The following is a 22,068-nucleotide window of genomic DNA, read 5'->3' as shown; positions in this document are numbered from 1 at the left end:
AGTAAAAAAAATTGTACAGCCTTACCAAATGCTTCTTGAAGTATTACAGATAATTAGAAAAATACCCTTATTTAATGATTCAGGGATCTTTCTAAGTTCAGTGGTGTTGCAGTATCCTATAATCCAAATGCATCACAAGAGATGCAGCTGGCACAATAAATTATGTCTAAGGAAATGTTGCAGTCTATCATGTTAGTAAGTAAATGCATGTAAGGTACTTATTAAGGCTATTGTATAAAAACATATTCAGGCTTTCACATATTCCACAGCCAAAAAAATTACAGTGTAATCTGCTCCTTGCCCCTTGGCTCTGACTTGTGGTACAAAATCTAACCTGTCATTCAAAAAATGTATTTTTAGCACACGGGGTTGTGAATAAAACCTTGAAAATATGAACCAGCGTGAACAGATTAAGTAGTGTCTTCCTGAGTCTGCAGATAGCTGAAACAAGAAATCTGAAAAATATAAGTCTTCCATTCAGCCCCCCGAAACCTATAGCTTCCAAGTTCTGCCCAGCTACATATGTGACATTCCTTATGGATGAGAGTCACTGAGGTTCCTCACTCATCCTGCCCACCAGTGGTGTGGTTAGGACACAGAGCTGCAAAAAAGTTGGCAGCTGTGACTGGGGTAGGTATATGTTGTTGAAGAGTGTCTAGGTATCACAATGTAGGTGTATGGTTGTTTGTGTATTTCTGGGGTTGGTGAGAGGGTGGGTCTGAAAGTTGTTGGGGTAAGTAGGTATTGTCTGGAAGGGTATACCTGGGGTGGGGGTAATGAGGGCAATGCGGTTAGCAAGTGTTGGGGGATATCTGAGATGTTAGGAGTCTGTTGAGGATTAGGGAAGTTGAGAAGAGGTTAGCTGAGGTCAATAATGGGCCCTTAAACATTTGTCCCCACCAGCCATTCCTTTCCTATTTGGATCCAGCAGGGACAGCGGTGAGTGGAGAAGCTAAAATGATAATTTGCTGCATGTAGAGCAGGCAGCACAACAGCCCCCTACAGCTGGAAAAAGCAACTGTGGAGATATCCCGGAAGCCCAGCTGGCTATATGAGAATCCAGCTAGGCTGCAGGAATGCATCACAGGGCTGCCTGATGTAACATGTAAGATATGTGACACCTGGCAGCCCTAGGAACCAAAAGTGGCCAATTTAAATTATGAACATTATTAACTGCTGCATTGCTCACAATTTCAGTAGAAACATGAAGCCAATGTGCTTATCCCATACTGTCTCCTATGCCTCCTCAGATTCCAAAAGCTTCAACTCTCCCCTACCAACTTTCCAAAACCTTCGTCTGACAACTTCTACAATACAGTTATGTGTTGTGAATTCAAAAGTTTGTGGCATATTGCATATTGCAAATTGAAAATGAAGGACCAGTTTAAAATAAATTGAATTTAATATAAAAACAATACGGTACTGTACTGATTGTTCTTTCAGTTTCATATTTAGGTAAACAGTCTTTTGTTAATTTAAATGAAGCTGGTGTATAATTACTACTCTACTGTACCAGGATGCCACAGACTCTAGGGACCTAAGTAGAAACCTCCATTCTAGGAGACCACCCTAGAGTATCTCCATTACAATTCAGCTCTATCTTTATTAGTACACTATCGTTAGTAGGCAATCAATTTTCCTTTTTTATTCTTGATTTTCCATTTAAGGTGCGTTTCACTGTATGCACATTTGATGGGATACTTAATAAAATATATCATGTTAGGCCTTGGTTTAGACAGTAGTTCTCAAACTTTTGTACTGGTGACTCCTTTCACATAACAAGCCTCTGAGTGTGACCCCCCTTATTAATTAAAAACAATTTTTATATATTTAACACCATTATAAATGCTGGAGGCAAAGCGTGGTTTCAGGTGGAGACTGACAGCTCGCGACCCCCCATGTAATAACCTCGCAACCCACTTAGAGGTCCCGACCCACAGTCTGAGAACCCTTGGTTTAGAGCTCTCAACCGTGTTAATACCAGATATATATATATTAACATTTTAAAAAACTGAAAAGGCTACTGTACTTGAGCAATAGCCAATTATCACTCAATAGCAGTTCACCCATTAGTATTCACTTTGAGAGAGTGAGAGGGACAAGCCAAATGCAGAAATTATTCAGTCATTTGTGGGAGATCTTCCAGTATCTACCATTTCCCGCTCCTTTACTACCCTAACCTATTATCTTCAGCCTCCATATTAGGTAATCCATTGTGCAGTGAAGGAGAACTGAATATAGCTCTCACTGGAATATGTCAATACACTTCAAATGTCAGAGTGGGCCACTTAAGAATTCCACAAAATGCTCTCTTTCTTACACAAGCTAATTCCCAGGCTCTGCCAGTCTGGACAGCTCTGGCAAAAAGCAAGGTCTGAACTTGAATTTATCACATGGCTGCACAATGCACTGCCATGAGAATGCCAAAAGAAGGCCCACAGGCTATCTTAATAAACAAACTGAGAGATGGACCTTGGTGTCAGTGTAGTTAGAAAGGTCTGGCAGGTACAATGTGAGATATTGGTGATTTTTAACTGAATTAATGGCCTTTTACAAGACTTAGGTCTGGAACCTCAACTCTGAATCCTTTCTAATTCTGCATTGATTATGATTTGACTCCCATCAGCAGAACCTAATCTTATAGATTTGTGTCTGCTTGGATCCAACCCAGTAAGACGTATGTTGTCCAGTCACAGTCTGGCTGTGACTGGAAGTCTTCCAATACCACCTGACAGTATGATATTTCCAACACATTAGCTGGAATCTAGTAAGAAAAGTTTGTCAGATTTAAGTACAACCAAAACTGAATTATAATACAGTTTTAGTCTCAAATTCCAAACAATACCTAAATCTAATCTGGATCTAGAACTCAACACAGCCTCCTTGGCCTACCTGTAGATGTGACAGAGAATTAATCATATGAGGGCCAAGTAAGTACCTGAAAAGGGAAACCACTCATTCTGAATTAGGACCTCACCTATAAACCCACTCAGATTAGCCACTGGAGTACTGGGGATGAAATACCCCATCTCCTCCGACAGGCCTGCAGCAACACACCCTGCCAGGGGAAAGCGAATAGAAGTTTTGCATGCAGAACAGGCACCTCAGCTCTGCCCCTGCTCAGTTCTTCAGCCAATGCAGCACACTGTTGTTGACATGGAGAATGAGAGTGTCTTGAGAACCTACATCATCTTCCTAATGCAATTACAGAAAAACTGTTCTGGTGACAGCATATGTGGTGTCAGGGTCAATAAGGGGACATCATGGGGAGGGGGTAGGGCCGGCTCCAGGCATCAGCCGAGCAAACTGGTGCTTGGGGTAGCAGCTTGTAGGAGGCGGCATTCCACCCAATCCTAGGGCGGCACAGACCCCTTTTTTTTTTTTTTGGTGGTGGTGGTGGTGGTGTTCCGCTCTGGCCACCCTGTAGGGGGCGGCAGCGCAGAGGATGGGAGTGCCCTGCAGCAAGCCCGGCAGGGCAGCCCGCATCCTTCCCTCCCAGCTGACCGGAGCAGCGCAGAGCCCTCCCAGCAGGCGGTGGGGCCGCGGGGCAGCGCCCCGCTGAAGCCCTGGCCGCCTCCCTTTTCTCTCTCTCCCCCCCACTCCCTCCTCCTCCCCCTGCTAGCCGGGGCACATCTGCAGTGCAGGGAGTCCCCCTGCACCCTGGCTCTGGCCGCACTGCATTTTTTTTTTTGCTTGGGGCAGCCAAAAAGCCAGAGCCGGCCCTGGGAGGGGGAACAACAGCAGAGAGGAGATGGAGCACTGGGAAGAGAGGAGAAAGAGGACACACAATGATGGGAGAGCACAAAAAGAAAAAAATGAAATGAATGACTTAAGTTTGGGATGGGGATTGTATTTTAGCTTCTTTAGGTTGCCACCATGAACTATAATGCTAGCTGAAAGAAACTGAGATATAAAACTTACTCCTATCTGAAAAAAATGTGAATCCTCCCCATTTGAAAAAGTGTGCATGTTAGTGTGTGCCTTATTAGTATTAATGATCATTTTTACAGCTTCCCAAAGTGTTGTTTTTTTACGGAACAAACAAAAAAATCTAGTCCTTGCCTTTTGCAATCTAACATATATGTAAGAGACATTCTCCCACACTACAGACAAGACAGACATTAAATTTTTTTATCATTATTAAATGAAGCTTTAACACAAAATATCCTCAAATTAAACCCATACAAATACTGTAACATGAAACTGAACCCACATGGAAATATCCCAACTGAAATATCAAACCATATTACATTTTTTCTTTGGAATTATGGTTATTCATCACCATGACATTCAGAGATCACTAATCTGTAGTTTGAAGCTAGAGGAATTTTGTAATTATAAATTCAAAACCAAAGAGATATCATCAGATACACAGGGCTATATGCAACAATATTAAATTCAATACAAATTACGCAAGGTCATATACCTAGGGAGAGGAAATAAATTAGGGAGGTAATAATGCTCCTCTTCACAGCCGTGTGGAATAATTCATATACTACTGGGACCCACAGGCTAGGAAAAATATAAACATAATAGAGAAAATAAAAAGGGCAAAGAAAATGATATAAGCATGGAAGAAGAAAACATATAAGGAGAAAATGAGGGAGCTAGGAAAAGGAGGACATGGCCACCATCTGTAAACACTTTTAAGGAATTGTATAAATGAAGGAAGGGATTTATTCACAGTCTCTAAAGACAATAAAGAAAAGAGAAATGGCCTGAAGCTAAGAAAGAAAATGTTTAGACTAGATATTAGGAAATAAGTCTCAAAGGTAAGAGCAATTGGGCAATGCAATACACTAAATAGGAGGTGGGAGAAGAGTTTAGATAAGACATTAGTGTTAATTATGTACTGAGTTGTGCTAATGCTTCACTGAGGTATATCATGTGCTAAATGCTAACCAATCATTTATTAGACTGTCTATTCACAGCTGAGCAAGAAGAAAATCTGGTTTCACTACATGAGAGAATACTCCCTATAAATTATATTACCATTGTACACATTCTGGCAAAAACTCTACATTGCAGCATATCAGGAAATGTGTCCGGATTCATTATGGGTCACACTTTGACTGATCCACGTGTGGATACAAAAGTGTGGAGCAGAGACAAGGAACAAGTTACTTCCCCTAAGCAGGAGCCAACAATAATTGCAGTGCCTTTACTGCTCTGGGCAGGGATTTGCCATCCATTGAGAAGAGCATATTCTGGATCCTCTCAAGCGATGATGTAGCAGGCATGTCCAATCTGTGCATCAAGAAGCTCCAGAATGCCTCCTGGAGCTCTCTCGACCACCACCCATTTGAACCCAGGCCTAACGGAGACAATTTGGCTCCACACTCATGCTTTTTGATTATAGAATATTGGGTACTATTTTATAATCTGTATAAAATCTGCACAATATATGTTGGTTCTAAAATGAAATGTAACAGCATTTTATTTTAATCAGTAGGAAAATTTAGAAAACAACTCACCCAATCGGCCTTGAAACGACAAGCTCCACTTGTGGCTCAGGCTTAGATTCTAAAATGATGTTATATACCTCCTCAAAGGTGGCTCCTTGCAATAGCCTTCCATTCCATTCCAACACTTCATCGCCTGCAATTGCAGTAATAATTATTTTCTTAGGAAAAAAAGCTAATTCTATGAGCTGCACTGGTAGTGACAACCTCCCTATTCTACTACAAGCTTTCTGAATAGTGCAATCTGTACTGTAGAACAAGTCTAGTGTCTTAAATATAGGAGAGGTCAGGAGAATTAAAAGCTTCCCATATGACATCTTTGGATAAATACCAGCAAAATATTAATGTTAACTAAAACAACTACTGCCTAGTAAAACTAACAGAGTTATTATGGCATTGCTATTCTGGGTTGTTTTTTAAAAGTTGCTTTTTTGAAAAAATGTGAGAGTTGATAGAGCCTGTAAAAGAGGCATAATGGATAATCTAGTGACTGAACGTAGGGCTTGGTTTGAACTTTCAAATTTATCAGCTGCACTACTGTCGCTCATCACATTTAGTATGCATGATCACGTCAAACTAAACTTATAAGCACTTATTCTCTTGGTTATTGTCTCCTGTACAGTAGCTCATTTCTAAAACAGACACATACCTGGTCTAAGATGTCCCACTGTATCAGCTAAACTTCCTTTTTTTACTTTGGTGATAAATGCACACAGCCGACCAGTTTCAGTCATCTTTCCTCCTACAACCTGTTTGGAAGAGAACGGTTTTCACATAAATACAACTATTTGTAATGATTCAGACTTTATGGCAATATAAACAAAATAATTACCGGTAGTTGATTTATTTTTTTTTAAATGCAGCCTAGGTGAGGTAGATTCTGGTATACATGTAAGAAAAACCAAACCCCTCAGAATATTGGCTGACTGGCTCAGTTGACATCTACTCTGGATATTTAAGTGGTTTAAAGATAATGCAATGCAAATATAGAATTTTAAAGTTTATAAACTGTATGGTTCATGTAAACAGAATAAGCTTACAGTCTCACAGCACTAGAAACTGCTAAAAAAAACCCAACATTTAATGTACCAGTGGCTAAACTGTTTACATCAATAAAAAATATATCCTCACAACTGTAATTTTTAGGGGGGTAAATCCTAAAGTATGCTGTTCTAACTGAATGCATACAGCTCAGATTGGTATTACAGGGTTTTGGATGCAGGTATTCAGAGAGACTATACTTCTTAATTTGTAGCTGGAAGGCACAAAATTCATTGCTATTAACTGACGATGTAATCTTCATTTGAAATCATTTAGTTACAAAAAGAAGCATTTTTGAAAGCTCTACTTTACATTATGTTTCTCTTCCAGGGGAAATATCATAAATGTTGACTATCACTAAAAGTAAATAAGTCTCCAAATATTTAATATTTGTATGAAACTTTCCTTTCTTCATTAGTCGTTTTTCACACATACACCCTCTTCCCCACTTTTTCTGCTTCTTCTCTCTCCCCCGCACTCAGTACAAATATATTTAATCGGTAAATGACTGTTTTTACCTCACACAGTTTTACAAAAAAAACACCCACCAATCTTTTAGTGCCTCATTTTGTGAAAAATATAATATTCTGTAATGTTGACCCTTTTTCTTTGTTTGATTTTCTTTGGCTCTAAGGTGGAGCATTTTCTTGATGAAGAAAAATGTTTGTTACATCTATTTGAAAGTGATGTGAACTTTTAATTGCAAGTAATTTGCAAAATGATATTACTAAGCAGAGGAGTTTATAAAAAGGGGTAAATTAATTAATTAATTAATCAAATCTAATTTGGTTCATTACGTTTATTAAAAATACTTGTTGTATTAAGGATAGCTCTCTATATGGAGATGAGGCACATTGAATGTACTATGTATCTCTGAGAATCAGGGAAGAATGTATTATACAGTATAATCTTCTAATTCTATACCTTAGATTTCTTAGCAGTCTTTATGCAGCAATAAAATAATAATATCAAATCTGTTTTATGGTTAGTTTTACAGCTTAAAGAAACAACCTGATAAAATTAAAATCAGTGACAGGCAAAATTAATTTTTCAGAACAATTTACTGCGGTTAACACAATAGTAATTCTTGAGCTCAAAGTGCTGACATATTCCACAAAACAAAAAGTACATCAATATAACAGAATGCAAAGTGTTTAATAATTATTGACAGAGTGATACTATTATTCCCTTGTCTTAAGTTTTCTGATCCTTAAACAGTGCAATACATACCAAAGCAATGATTCAAGCTTGCATTTTCACTGATCTTGTCCTCTCACAATGTAAACATTTTTCAATTAGATAAAAATTCCAAAAAAATTCTAAAGCAGATTAATATAGCTCATAATGAATTATGTTGACATAATCCCTATTTATAGTATCCCATACTACAGACTAAGCTGTGCACTTGAACTGAAGCCAGTACTATGTTAAATGAAGAATATTAGATTAATCAAACTTGTTGACAATTTGCCATAAATAAAGAAGTTCAAACCACATTTACAGGTTTCTTTGCATTCTTTTTTACAAAATGTAATTCATTCTTATTCTTGTGCTAGTATTCTGTTAGGATTACAAACTATTATCCCAAAGTCCACAAGATACACATGAAATGAGTTAAAACATGAGATACAGATATGTAAGTTATAAACTGGCAGATATGTACTAGACAACAAAACATAATAAAGCTGAAAGCGTATTGCTTAACACTCATATAGAATAAATAAATACAAACTAAATCACAACTTGGTTTATTTAAAACATAAAAGTCCATATATGCAATTAAAAACAATATAGCATTAATATGAACAACGTTCCAACACCCTTCTAGTATACATTTTATTAAGCACATCTAAGACCTTAAAAAGTAATCATTTTGATAATTGAAGATAAAATGTCATTATACTGTTTTTCTGAATGTAATGGCAACATTTAAAATAATGTCTTTCTTACATATTAACCTAGTTTACTGAACTTTAACTGTAATTACTTAACATTTAGCTAACAAAGTAATACATATTTTCAAAATTGTCCATTACTAACCTTCAGTCCAAGCAGTGCTCCCGAATCTCTAGGCACACTTCCATCTTTTAGTCGTTTATTTAATAAAATCCGTCCAATTAGACGGTCTCCATCTTTGGAAGGTTGCCAGGTCACAGGATGCTATGATAAAGTGTTAATGGAAAACATAGTGAACATACTTTCTCAGAAAAAATCTCAATATTATTTTTCATTTCCAGATAAGTTTACAATTTTTAAAAGCAGTATGATTACACCATTATTAGTTTAATAGAAACATAGAAATAAGCCCTGGAAAAGACATATTAAGTCATTAATTCTATCCCTAAGTCATTTAAAGAATTAATAAAATCTCTACCTCACAAATGTATTCCTACACCCAATTTGTGGAATATCTACAACTATCTTTATGCATAACATGTTTGTTTACACTGTTGTTTTAGCTGTATTAGTCCGAGGACATGAGAGATGCAAGGAGGGTGAGGTAATATCTTTTACTGGATTAACTTCTGTTGTTGAAAGTGACAAGATTTTCAGCTTCACACAGTTCTTCTTCAGGTCTGGAGAAGGAAACTAAAATGTTTAAGCTAAACAGAAGGTGGGACAGATTGTTAAGCACAAGAGTTCACAGATGTTATTGGAAAATACATTAAATGAAGTGGGCAATTAATACCTCTTCAATCACAGACAATGGGGGGTTAATATGTAGCAGGGTGTGTCACAAAGTTGTTGTAATGGATGATACAATCAGTGTCAGACTTGATGAGGACCCATCCTGAATGAAATCTTTTCCAAACCTCTTCTATCCTTCAAACAAAATCCTAATCTCACTAACCTCATCAGAAGAAGCAAGCTCCCCACAGACCAGGACACACCAACTCAAGGGCACCAAACCCTCCCAAAACAAAATATAAAAACCCATAGACGTATCTCCACCCCTACAATGATCAACACCTCCCCCACAAAATACTTTTCAAGATCCATGGGTCCTACACATGCCTATCATATGTGATGTACCTCATTCTGTGCATCAAATGCCCCACCAACACCTATGTGAATGAAACGGTACCCCAGAATTTGACATTCCTGCATGTAGCCCAGATGGGACAGTACTGCAGTCAGTAATTTTGTATGTTCAGCCACTGCCAGCTGAAAAACAAACATCACATAGCTAGGAAAATCTTAGGCCATGAGCAGCAAGGCCACGCAGCTGCATGTCTGCAGCTTTGCTTTCAGAATGGGAGGATGGGACAGAAAGTTAACAGATTATAAATATGGAAGAGAGTGAGTGAATAGTGACCTTGATTTTAAGTGCCCCAACACGTTGTTATGATTAGAAATGTTTTGATTATAAGAGATAATGAGTAGTTTTGCTGAAATTAGAAAAACTGGTGACCCACTAGGTGTTACTACGATGACCACTAGGAGTTACTATAGGTTATGTGCTTTGTTTGAGTTTAGTTATAAAAAATTAGGTGAAAACACTCTGCTTGTGCCAATTATTGTGCCAGATGAACTATGCCCCCATTGATTTACTTCTGATGCTGCCTGGAGAGAAACAGTCAAATTACCACTACTTTGGATTTTCCCTTATTAGTAGCCGTTGGGTCAATCCAGGCGCCCCCTGGAGTCACACCCTCATGGCGCGGAATATAGGGCACTGTCGACCCACTGCCCCCTCAGTTCCTTCTTGTCAGTCTGCTCTGATAGCGGGGTAAGTGGGTGGGTATTGGAATGGACATGAGCAACACATCTCGAAGAACAACTTCGGTACAAGAAAGGTAGGTAAGGTTTTTTTCTTCTTTGAGTGATTGCTCATGTCAATTCCAATTATGTGATTACCACGCCTAAATTTTGGAGGAGGGGTCAGAGCTCAAAAGTTTATTGACTGTAGCACCACTCTGGCAAAGGCTGCGTCATCTCTAGCGTGCTGAGTAATGGCGTAATGCGAGGTAAAAGTGTGATTGAGGACCACGTCGCAGCTCTGCAGATTTCTTGGGTTGAAACCTGGGCCAGGAACGCCACTGATGATGCCTGTGCTCTAGTAGAGTGTGCTGTAAGTGGAGGGGCAGGTATCTATGCCAGATTGTAGCATGCCCGGACACAGACGTGATCCATGATGAAATTCTTTGGGAGGAAACTGTCTGTTACTGTGACAAACATCTGAAAGACTTCCGAAACAGTTTCATCCACTCAATATAGAAGACTAACGCCTGGCGAACATCCAACGAATGAAGTTTTTGCTTCCTACTGCTTGTGTGTGTCTTGGAGTAGAAAACTGGAAGAAAGATATCCTGGTAAACATGAAACTGGGGGACAACTTTAGGGAGAAAGGCCAGATGTGGTCTAAGCTGAACCTTGTCCTTATAGAACACAGTGTAAGGAGGCTCAGATGTTAGAACCTTGATCTCGGACACCTTCCTGGCTACCAGGAATGCCACCTTATGTGAGAGGTACAGCAGAGAACATGTTGCAAGCGGTTCAAAAGATGGCTCCATTAGATGTCCTGGGTTATCAGATCCGGAAGCAGCAGTAAGGTGATTGGGTTTTCCATGGACATTTCCAGGAGAGACGTGTACCAGTGCTGGCGGAGCTATCATTATCACCGAGGCCTTGTCCCTTCAAACCTTGAGCAGCACCTTGTGGACGAGGGGTATGGGTAGAAACGCATACAAGAGGTGTCCCTTCCAGGGAAGGAGGAACGCATCCACGATGGAGCCCAGGCTGTGATTCAGAAAGGAGCAGAACTGCAGGCACTTCCTGTTGTGTCGCGTGGTGAAAAGTCTAGCTGGGGAAATCCCCAATCTTGGAAAACGGTATTTGCGATATCCAGACAGATGGACCATTTGTGGTTGTGAAAGGACCTGTTGAGATATTCCGCCAACTCGTTCTGGATTCTGGGAAGGTACAACGCCTCCAGGTGTATTGAGTGAGCTATGCAAAAATCCCACAGTTTGAGGGCTTCTTGGCACAGGGGAGAGGAGCATGCACACCCGTCTGTCTATATAAAACATTGCTGTTGTACTGTCCATCATGACCAATACACATTTCATTTCCAAATGGGCTTGGAATGTCTGGCACGCTAAATGGACTGCTCTCAGCTCTCTGACACTGATGTGAAGTGAGAGTTCCGCTTGGGACCAGAGGCCCTGAGTCCTGAGGTCTCCCAGATGCGCACTCCAACCCATCGCTGACACATCCATCACCAGCAAAAGGGATGGCTGTGGCCTGGCGAAGGAGACACCTGCACACACCACTTGAGGGTCGAGCCATCATAGGAGGGACTTGAGAACCGGTCGAGGCAGAGTGACAGTTTTGTCTAGACTATCCCAAATAGGCCGATACACCAGCCACACCCGGAAGAGGTTGGAGTCTCAGTCTGGCATGCTGTACTACATAGGTACAAGCGACCATGTGGGCCAGAAGCTTTAGGCAATTCCTTGCTGTAGTGGTAGGGAACTGGTGAGACTTTGTATGATGTCGCACAGGGACCGGAAACGTGACTCCAGGAGGTACCCTCTTGCCTCTGTAGAGTCCAATACCGCCCCTGTGAACTCTATCCACTGAACGGGAGATAGGGTTGACTTCTGTATGTTCAATAGAAGGCCTAGGTCATTGAAAGTAGCCCTTATGAAGCTCACTTGCACCTCTACTTGCACTCTGGAGCGGCCCTTGATTAGTTAGTTGTCGAGGTACAGAAACACCTGCACCTGACGCTTACGCAACAATGCAGCCACAACTGCCATGCACTTGGTAAACACCGAGGAGCCACTGACAGGCCAAACAGAAGGACTGTGAACTGATGATTGTGGTTCACCAGGAACCTGAGGTACCTTCTGTGGGATGGCATTACTGAAATATGAAAGTAAGCGTCCTCCAAGTTGAGGGTGGCATACCAGATCCAAAGGAAGGGATAATGGATGCCAAAGAGACCATGCGGAACTTCAGTTTCTTTATGAACTTGTTGAGGTCTCACAGGTCTAGGATGGGCCTGAGGCCACCTTTGGCTTTCGGTATTAGGAAATACTGTGAATAGAACCCTTGCCCTTCAGCTCCCAAGGAACCTCTTCCACTGCTCCCACCATTAGGAGCATGTGACTTCCTGCGTGAGAAGAGTCCCTGAAGAGGGACCGGGAAAGAGGGTGGAAGGGGGGGAGGGAGGATAACTGGAGAGAATATCCCCTTTCTACCATGTGGAGTGCCCAGCGATCTGATGTAATTCGGGCCCATGCAGGGTAAAAACGGGACAGTCGGCACAAGAAGGTAAGGGGGGATGGATCCAGAGTCTGGACTGGTGCGTCGCCCCTGGGCACACCTTCAAAAGTTCTGTTTCTGGCCTGAGGACTGTTTCGCCTGCCCAGAGACCTGGGTTGACGAGGGGGGAGGCCTCTTTCTATTGTTCCTGTTACACCTCTTAGAAAAATCCTGCCTGTTTTGTGGGTGGTAGAAACGAGCAGGGGGTTGAGGCTTAAAGTGCCTCCATTGCATAGCTGCAGTGTGCAGGCCAAGGGACTTGAGGGTGGCCCTCGAATCCTTGAGGCTATGAAGCTGTGAGACAGTTTTCTCTGAAAAGAGGGCTGAGTCCTCAAAAGGGAGGTCCTGTATGGTCTGCTGGAACTCATATGGGAGCCCTGATACTTGCAGCCAGGAGCTCCTCCTCATGGCTACCCCAGAGGCCATGGTGTGGGTGGCCGAATCAGCCACATCAAGGGCTTCCTGGAGCGAAGCCCTGGCAATTAGCTTACCCTCCTCTACCAAGGAGGAGAACTCTGCTCTGGAGTCCTCTGGCAGAAGCTCCATGAACTTTGCCATATCTCCGCATGAGTTGTAGTTGTACTTGCTGAGGACAGCCTTGTGATTAGAAATTCGGAGCTGGAGCCCCCCCCCGGTGGAATAAATTTTCCTCCCAAAGAGGAAAATCCTCCCGGTTTTTAGGGGATGGGCCCTGGCACCCTTGGTGCTCCTGCTCATTTGCCACTACTACCACTAGGGAGATGAGTATAAAAATGCTCAAACCCCTTAGAGGGAACAAAGTACTTTCATTCAATCCTCTTTGCCATCGGTGATAAGGAGGCAAGGGTCTGCCACATTGTCTTAGTGGTGTCCTGAATAGTTTTTATAAGTGGCAGGGCAATACAGGAGGGTCCAGCGAGGGCAAGGATGTCCACCATTAGATCCGATGTTTCAGTGACCTCCTCAACATGGATCCCCAGGTTCTGTGCCACTCTTCTCAGCAGCTGTTGGAGCACCTTGCTGACCTCCAGGGCAAGGCATTCGAAGTTCCCGCCACTACCTCATCAGGTGAAGATGAGGACAAGGCCCTAGTGGGGAGCTGGTCCTGCTCTCTGCCCTTGGCACCAGTGCCTGGTCTTCTGGCATGGCCAGTGCCAATGTGGCCAGTGCAGTTGGTGCCGGTGCAGTCGGTACCGCTGTGGTCTGTGTCAGGGTTGTGATTTGGTTGGTATTGATCCAGGTGAGGTGCCAAAGGCACATACGATGCCGAGGCCACCGATGCTGATCTCCGCAAATGGGACCCTTGGCTTTGGCCCTGACCCTGGTGGAACACCCAGGGGATCCAGAAAGGCCACTAGGCTGGAGCCTGCCATTGTCGACGCCACTGTGCTGGATGGAACTGTTGCCTGTGTCTACTGGACCTGGAAAGCCTGCTTCGCCTCAACCTATAGGATTCCATCTCCAACTGGGAGGACTCACTGTAGGATGACCACAGAGGGGCAGTGCCCACTGGTGCCAGGGAGCAGTGCCGGGAACTTGGGGACTAGTGTGGCTCCCCTATCCACCCGCTGGTGGAAGGTACTGGTGACCAGTGCCGAGGCGATGGTGATCAGCATGGTATCATTGCCGGCTTGCCTCCAGACTGCACCGAGGGTCTCACGGGTGCCTGTGAGACGGAGCTCGGTGTCCTGTTGCACCTAGGAGGGGAAGGCGGCGCCATGAAGGTGATGAGGTCCCTGGCAGCCTCGAACATCTCTGGCATGTAAGACAATTGCAGGTGGTCGCAACTTTCCCGGTGAGGGGAGTGCTGGGTGCTCAGACTTGACTGGTCCCATGGTGGGGCAGGAGTTAACGGAACCCTAGGCGGCGGTGACAAGCTTACGTGGCCCGACATGGGCCTCACAACAGTGGACTCCTTCTGCACTAGTCTGGGCATGGGTAAGCGGCCCCTTTCGGGTCTCCTCTTCTTGTGGGGCACCAGGGATTGTGAACTGTGCCATTCACTGCCCTGCATAGAGACCCTATGTGGGAAATTTTGCCGGTGCCAACTCCTTCCTCGGTGCCGACTCATGCCTTCCTCAAAGTGCTCGGCATCGGCTCAGCTGCACCTGGGTCCAAGTGGGGATGGAGGGCAGCTTCCATCAGAAGAATCTTGATGCGCTGGTCAATCTCCTTCTGAGTCCTAGGGCGAAATCCACTGCAGATTTGCAGCTTTGCTTTTGGTGGGCTTCCCCCAAACACTTCAAGCAGGAAGTGTGGAGGTCACTTCTGGGCATAGACTTGCCACACGCTGTGCAGGGTTTAAATCCCGGGGACCAAGGCATGACCCAGTAATGGAGGAGAAGGGGAGGGGATGGGGAGTACCCCCAGATGAACTTCTAGAGAGAGCTAACTAACACCTACTAAAACTAACTATATCAAACTATTTACAGGAAAAATCTGCTAAGAGACAGAGAAGGCTTGCTGAAGCTAGAGATAACAAGAAGGAACTGAGGTGTTGGCGGGTTGGCAGGGCCCTATATTCCGTGCCATGAAGGCATGACTCTGGGGGTACCTGGATCGACCCAACGGGTGCTGCTAAGGGAAAATCTTTCCAGCTGTCATGCATGTGGCGCGCTCACACCTAATTGGAATTGACATGAGCAATCACCCGAAGAAGAAAGGATGTTTGGATAATAAAGTTAAATCATGCCTTGATAAAATGGTTATTAATTTGAAGCCCAATATGACAGGAAAATGGCTTGTTCAGGGACCCCATGGAGTAAAAGGTATAGAAGTGTGAATTCTGGAACCACCTATAATTAATTTGATCAGCACATATGTGGTTCAAACCAATGTAAAGAAACAATTGGTGATTAATCCAACCCACACGCTGAATAAAGTTATTATGGACCTCATCTTAGCAAATATCTCAGTAATAGAACCCCATTTTGGAAAGTTTTTCCAGCCATTATATGAGGGCTGGAAAAATTGGATGAATCTTCTTGATGTCCCCAGACCATTCAAAGACTGAGTAAAAAGGGACATACTGGAAGCATTTGGAACAAGGGTAGGGCTTCTTAATAGTATAAAGGAGGAAATGGCTGTGAATAAAATTGAATTAATTTAATAAATTGTGAATTCAGTGGGGCAACACCTAAAGGATTTAGCAACATCCCTGAGGGAATCCTTAGATCAGTTAAGCTCCACACAGGATGGGGTGGCACAGTTATTAGAGGAATGGGAGCAATCCCAAGAAAAAGATCATCTGCGTCTCTTGCAGACTGCTGGTGCCCTCCAGAGTAATGTTTCCTTAGCCCTGGCATGCATGCAAATACAGATGTGAATTAGTGATGTGGTAAAGGACATGATTTGAGGTGGTATGTGAGGGATACTCCCATTGGAAATTAGGAGCATTCTTTGGAAAAATTCCATCCAGACTGAGAGGGATTTATAATCCCGGTGGAAAATGGTAAATTTTGCATATGATAAAAGTTCTTGAGAGATTACTGTATTTATTTTACTAGTGTCAGAAGGAGAGATAAGGTTTCCCCCACTGTAGTCTCTGGCCTTAATGCTAATCAGAGAGTGATAGAGCCCATGGATCATAGGGTATGGGTACAAAAGAGGCCCTGGGTGGAAGAAAGTACAATTGGGAGTCCGCTTAGAAGAATCTGGGATTGGATTTGAATTCACCACAAATACCTACAGCCACAGAAATTATGTTTAGAAATAATAGAGGGAAAATGTCATTATGCTGTTAATCCGTTTGTAAATGAATCTGTGCTTTTGTATATGGGTGGTAATTCCATATGTCTTAGAAGTTAGTGCCCAGTTCTTGTAATTAATTATGTGTATCATGTATCTCATGATCCCCATGAAAATAGATGATTTTGCTATATTGTAGTTATTGAAGGATATGATTTTAAATTTCAAGTGTCTGAGTTGAAATATAGCCAATTAAAAGTGAAATACACATTGTATTCAAATATAATAACTGCACCCATTGGAATGAACTTCTTTTACAGATATTGCTTCAGCATCCCCTTTTGAGGAATTACTTACATGCTGCTAAACAAGAGGCAAGTAGGATTATGGTAACAGTCCATCATTCTACCAGTGAAATTAAACATGTAATTGAGAAGATTAGCAAAAATTCAGAACACAAATGGTGGGAGACATTGTTGGGATGGTCTCCCATGGCAACAGGAATTTTTAATCTGGCTTTACAACCAATTGTGATTTTGGTGTTTCAAATAGTGTTGGTTGTTTTGTTCCTGGTGCTGATATGCTGGATTCAAAGGAAGATAAATCGGTTACAAAGCCCGTGCTTTTGCAAACCCTGGGTACTCCCCAAGGGAACCTACATGAGGTCTGGTCTAAAATGAGGCAGAATCAGGGATGAAAACTGAGAGTGCCAGCAAGAAGATTATTGCTCGGTCTCAGTTGAGAGCTTTGAGCCTATGCTAGGCGTCTATAGTAACCCATTGAACTCATTGTGTATGTGTGTGCAGATCTTAATATTAAAGATATACAATCTGCAAGGAGGGGAGTGTTACCCAAGAATTTGTCATTCCTGCATGTACCCCAGATGGGACAGTAGTGTAATGAGCAATTCTGTATGTTCATCTACTGAAAGCTGAAAACCAAACATCACATAGCTAGGAAAATCTTAGGCCCTGAGAGGCAAGGCCATGCAGCTGCATGTTTGCAGCTTTGCTATCACAATGGAAGGATGGGACAGAAAGTTAACGGATTATAAGTATGGAAGAGAGTGAGTGAATAGCAACATCGGTTTTAAGTGTCTCGACACATTGTTATGTGAAATGTTTTGATGATAAGAGATAATAAGTAGTTTTGCTGAAATTAGGAAAATAGGTGACCCACTAGGAGTTACTGTAGGTTATGTGCTTTGTTTGAATTTAACTATAAAAGATTAAGTGAAAGCACTCTGTCGTGCCAATTATTTATCAGATGGATGAGCTGTGCACCCATTGATTTATTCCTGACATCCTCTGGAGAGAAACAGTAAAGTTACCACTGTTTTGGGTTCTGAAAACTCTGGGTAACAAAACCAGACAATTACTACACTATCAAACGAACTCAAACAGGAAAATGATAAAAGAGAAAAACACCCTATCACCAGTGGGTCAACACTTTTCACAAAGCAATCATTCCATATATGACCTGTCAGTCCTCATCCTCCACGTAAACCTGCGTAACACCTTCAAAAGGCAAGCCTGGAAACTTAAATTCATAACTCTGCTGGACACTAAAAACCATGGACTTAACAAAGACACTGGTTTTATGGCCCATTACAACAACTTGCAACACACCCTGATGCCTACTAACCTTCCCTTGCCCTACAAGTGCAGAGATGCTAATTGCCCATTTCATTTTAAATGGTCTCCTACAACTTGTCTGAACCCTTATGCTTAACAATCTGTCCCACCTTGTATTTAGCATGGAAACTCTAGTTTCATTCTCCAGACCTGAAGAAGAGTTGTGTGAAGTTTGTCCCTTCCATCAACAGAAGTGGAAGATATTACCTGACCCATCTTGTCTCTTTTGTATACATTAGATTGAAAGGTATAGATATTTAGATTATATGATATATGTGATCATTATATTTGAGTTGTAACAAAAATGGATGTTGAAGTCTAACACAATAACCCTGATACTGAATAGGAAGTACAGTAGAACCACAGAGTTACGAACTCCCTGGGAATGGAGGTTGTTCATAACTCTGAAATTTTCGTAACTCTGAATGAAACGTTGTAGTTGTTCTTTCAAAAGTTTACAGCTGATTTAATTTAATACAGCTTTGCAACTTTACAATGAAGAAGAAAATTCTGCTTTTAACCATCTTAATTTAAATGAAACAAGCACAGAAACAGTTTCCTTGCCTTGTCAATTTATTTTTAAACTTTCCCTTTATTTTTTTAGTAATTTATGTTTAACAGTACTGTACTGTATTTGATTTTTTTTTTTTGTCTCTGCTTCTACTTGATTGCATACTTCCAGTTCCAAATTAGGTGTGTGGTTGACCACAGTTCCTAACTCTGGTGTTTGTAACTCTGAGTTTCTACTGTAGAACTCAAAACTGAAACCTGATATATTGAGATTCAGACTTATTCTCTTTTCCACCATTCTAACCATCTCAGTTTTCCTCTCTCTGAGTATGTAAGGCCTTTCAGACACCTTTACATTCTCAGTGCTCCAAAATTATCAAAAGGATAAACTGAATGTAAAGGTATAAAGTAGTAACTCCCCTTTCTGATGTAGTATTTATTGAAATAACATTATCATTTCTAATAGTTCATACATATTAAACATATTCAGCACAGCTACGTTTGAATATTCCATCATCCCACTACAGTGTGTGTGTGACTGTGTGTGTATACACACACACACACACATATCTGTGTATATACACACACAAATACATATTATTATTGTATATTATTATAACATGCTGAATAAAACTCTAAATAAACTTATCATTTATTTGGTGTAATCATAGCACTTTTTCACAACTATCCACTGGTTTCATGCTCCTCTCCATGCAAAATTAACTGGCACAGGACATTTCCCCTCCCATTAAACCTAATAACTTTAAAAAGATTTATCACAATCTACAACCAAACGAAAGGCAATACTAACAAATATCAAAGCAGATGGCAAAGACTCTAATACTACACAATACTCCACAAAAATGGCATGACAACAAAACAAAAGAACAAACATGACAGTGAAAGGGAAAAAAGAAAAACAACTTTTCTGTGCAAATGGACCAATTTTTCTCCCTTTTTTTTACCTGGGATTTAAACTATTAATTTAATTTTAGCCCCAGGAGCACATATGCAGGAAATCATATTAAGCCAATCCAACAGAATCCTCATTGTTAATTACTTTATAATTGAAGGTAACATCACCAAGTACTATCATGCGACCATAAGACCAAACATTCCTTTGTGCCTGAACATTTTTTTCTTATGCTACCAAATAGTAAAAGTGACAAAACAAGCAGGAATTTTTGGTTTTGTTTTTCTTTTCTGCACCTTAAGAAATGCTACATTGTCTCTAACCCCCCCTCCCCTGTCTTTTTATTAAATGCACTGTTTTAATGAACGACACAGAGCAAACGAAGACCAAATGAGAAGTTTAAAATGCAGGCTCCACAATCTCAGTACCTTCTCGCTATGGCTATGCTCCTCATTTAGAGTTGTGCTACTACACGTATCTACCCCAGAGTCTTTAACTTGAGGCTCAGACCATTCCAAGTCCTCTTCCAAAGAGTGGCCGCCAAAGCATACCATTTTCTTTTGTCTCTCAGATAAGGTGTTAGAATCCGACAAAACTGCCTGCTCACTAGTTTTTCTTTTTCCCCTTTGACTGTCCCCTACAAGTGTGGGATAAAAAAAAGGGATACAAAAAAGAAAACGTGCAAAGGTATAAATAAAACAAAGGAAAAGTGAAATGATAAAGTAAACTGAATGGTAAGGCTCCACATGTCTCACCAAAGACATTGGGGATGCCTCACTGCTATGCCAAGACGTATGGTCCACCCAGTTGTAATCCATGTCTCCTGTGAGAATCAGACAGACAAGATAGTGCAAGTAAAGGAAAAGCGAAAGAAAGGACAGACACAGATATAATAAACTTTAAAAAAATTGTGGTTATCCTGCCTGATTCATAACTTTTGTCTGTAACACTTGCTATAATGTTTTCAAGAGAAAGTTGAGACTCTAAAACAATGGAATACACAAAATGTGGAAAACTGTGCATGTGTATGTGTGTGTGTGTGTGTGTGTGTGTACATATTCAATATATGTAACATATAAAGACTATACCATTAACAGTTCTTTGAAATTCTTATGAAAATACCTATAAATATCACAAAAAGATTCAACAACTTATTGTGTACACATTCAAAACTTTCTGGACATTGACAACACTAAGTGTAACTTGCATCATCTTTGTCAGTATTGACCTAATAATGGGTTTGTCTTGTTGGCAGGGCCTTCTTGCCTTTTTCAGATCAAAATGATTTATCTCTACACAGATATAACAAAACATCAAAACAGTGAAATTCTATATCTCACTTTATTGTAATAAGCTTCAGAATGTTGAAACACCTGTCAAGAGATGATAGATCATTAAGAAAAATAAAAGGTACGAAATACTCAGAATTGATTGATATTAACTTTGCATAAAATTTATAGAAAAATTTAACATTCATGAATTAATGCGGGCAAAATTATTGCTATTGTATTGTTATCTCAAAACATGGACTCAATGGACTGTATTTTGATACATAACAAACTTTTAAAATATTTTCATACAATATAAATGTAATTAATTTTTTTTTTTTAATAAATGGAAATATCCTATCTCCTAGAACTGGAAGGGAACTTGAAAGGTCATTGAGTCCAGCCCCCGGCCTTCACTAGCAGGACCAAGTACTGATTTTGCCCCAGATCCCTAAGTGGCCCCCTCAAGGTTTGAACTCACAAGCCTGGGTTTAGCAGGCCAATGAGCTATCCTTCCCCCCAGAAAGTTGATTTCTTAGATAAACTGAGAGATACTCATACTTTTGAACAGTTGTTCCAAAGGATTAATGCTAATGTCAATAAAAATGAGTGATAATACATGACTATGTGCTATATAAATATTTTCCCATTTATCTAGATTTTGTAAATTGTAGAATATACCTAAGTCTTTTGGCCTTATAACATTTTCCTTATACTTTAGAACCATAAATATCATGTTACTATATGTGAGAATTTTTATTTTATCTTTATTTTCTTATTCAAGGCTAACTCCTGCCTCCTGCATCTAACTGCAAGTGTAGGGTCCAATAGGCAACAGAACCCATGTGGTTCTGGAATCCATGGTACAAGTCCCTAAGACTCCTCACCTGTATCTGCCTTGTACCTCAGACCATTGTTCTGTGGGGGCTCAATGTGTGCTACTGAAACAGCTCAGAGAAGTTTGGGATAGTTCACATCAGGTGACAGGGAAGAGTATGAGTAGTGAGTCTGATATCACTCTGATCCGCTGACCAACACATCTTGCATATGGGATGCACAGATACAGACCCCACAAAACTAACAACCCTACACAAAGCTTATTCATGGTTTGGCAAGAGGAAGGAATGGGGAAGACAGAGTTCTTGTCATGGAGGGGAATAGAGGACATGGGAAGAAATGGGAAAGGAGGTGCATAAAATGGAGCTGGTTTAGGGAAAGAATGGGGGAACCTGTTATGGGAGTTGGGGAGTACACAGAGAATCTGGCAGATAAAAGATTGGGGAGCTTGCCAGGGAGACCCTGAA

At 41.2% G+C, this 22,068-nt stretch overlaps 1 protein-coding gene across 26 annotated transcripts in view; it reads right to left on the bottom strand.

Annotated features, from left to right (window-relative positions):
* Positions 1–22,068, bottom strand: part of RIMS2 (regulating synaptic membrane exocytosis 2) — a 782,248-nt gene that overhangs the window by 309,661 nt on the left and 450,519 nt on the right. For 14 of the 26 annotated variants that reach the window (XM_065585978.1, XM_065585977.1, XM_065585979.1 and 11 more), the window contains 4 exons: positions 19,925–20,133; positions 8,544–8,663; positions 6,112–6,211; positions 5,475–5,598 (listed from right to left, as the gene is read on the bottom strand). In XM_065585978.1, the coding sequence (XP_065442050.1) occupies positions 5,475–5,598; positions 6,112–6,211; positions 8,544–8,663; positions 19,925–20,133 (553 nt within the window). Of the gene's footprint in view, positions 1–5,474; positions 5,599–6,111; positions 6,212–8,543; positions 8,664–19,924; positions 20,134–20,251; positions 20,320–22,068 lie in introns of all 26 variants that reach the window. The other 12 variants (XM_065585993.1, XM_065585982.1, XM_065585999.1 and 9 more) reach the window with 2 other exon arrangements.

This window comes from Chrysemys picta, chromosome 2 (assembly GCF_011386835.1).
Source record: "Chrysemys picta bellii isolate R12L10 chromosome 2, ASM1138683v2, whole genome shotgun sequence".
Classification (NCBI taxonomy): domain Eukaryota; kingdom Metazoa; phylum Chordata; order Testudines; family Emydidae; genus Chrysemys; species Chrysemys picta.
This window is presented reverse-complemented; position numbering and strand designations above follow the sequence as displayed.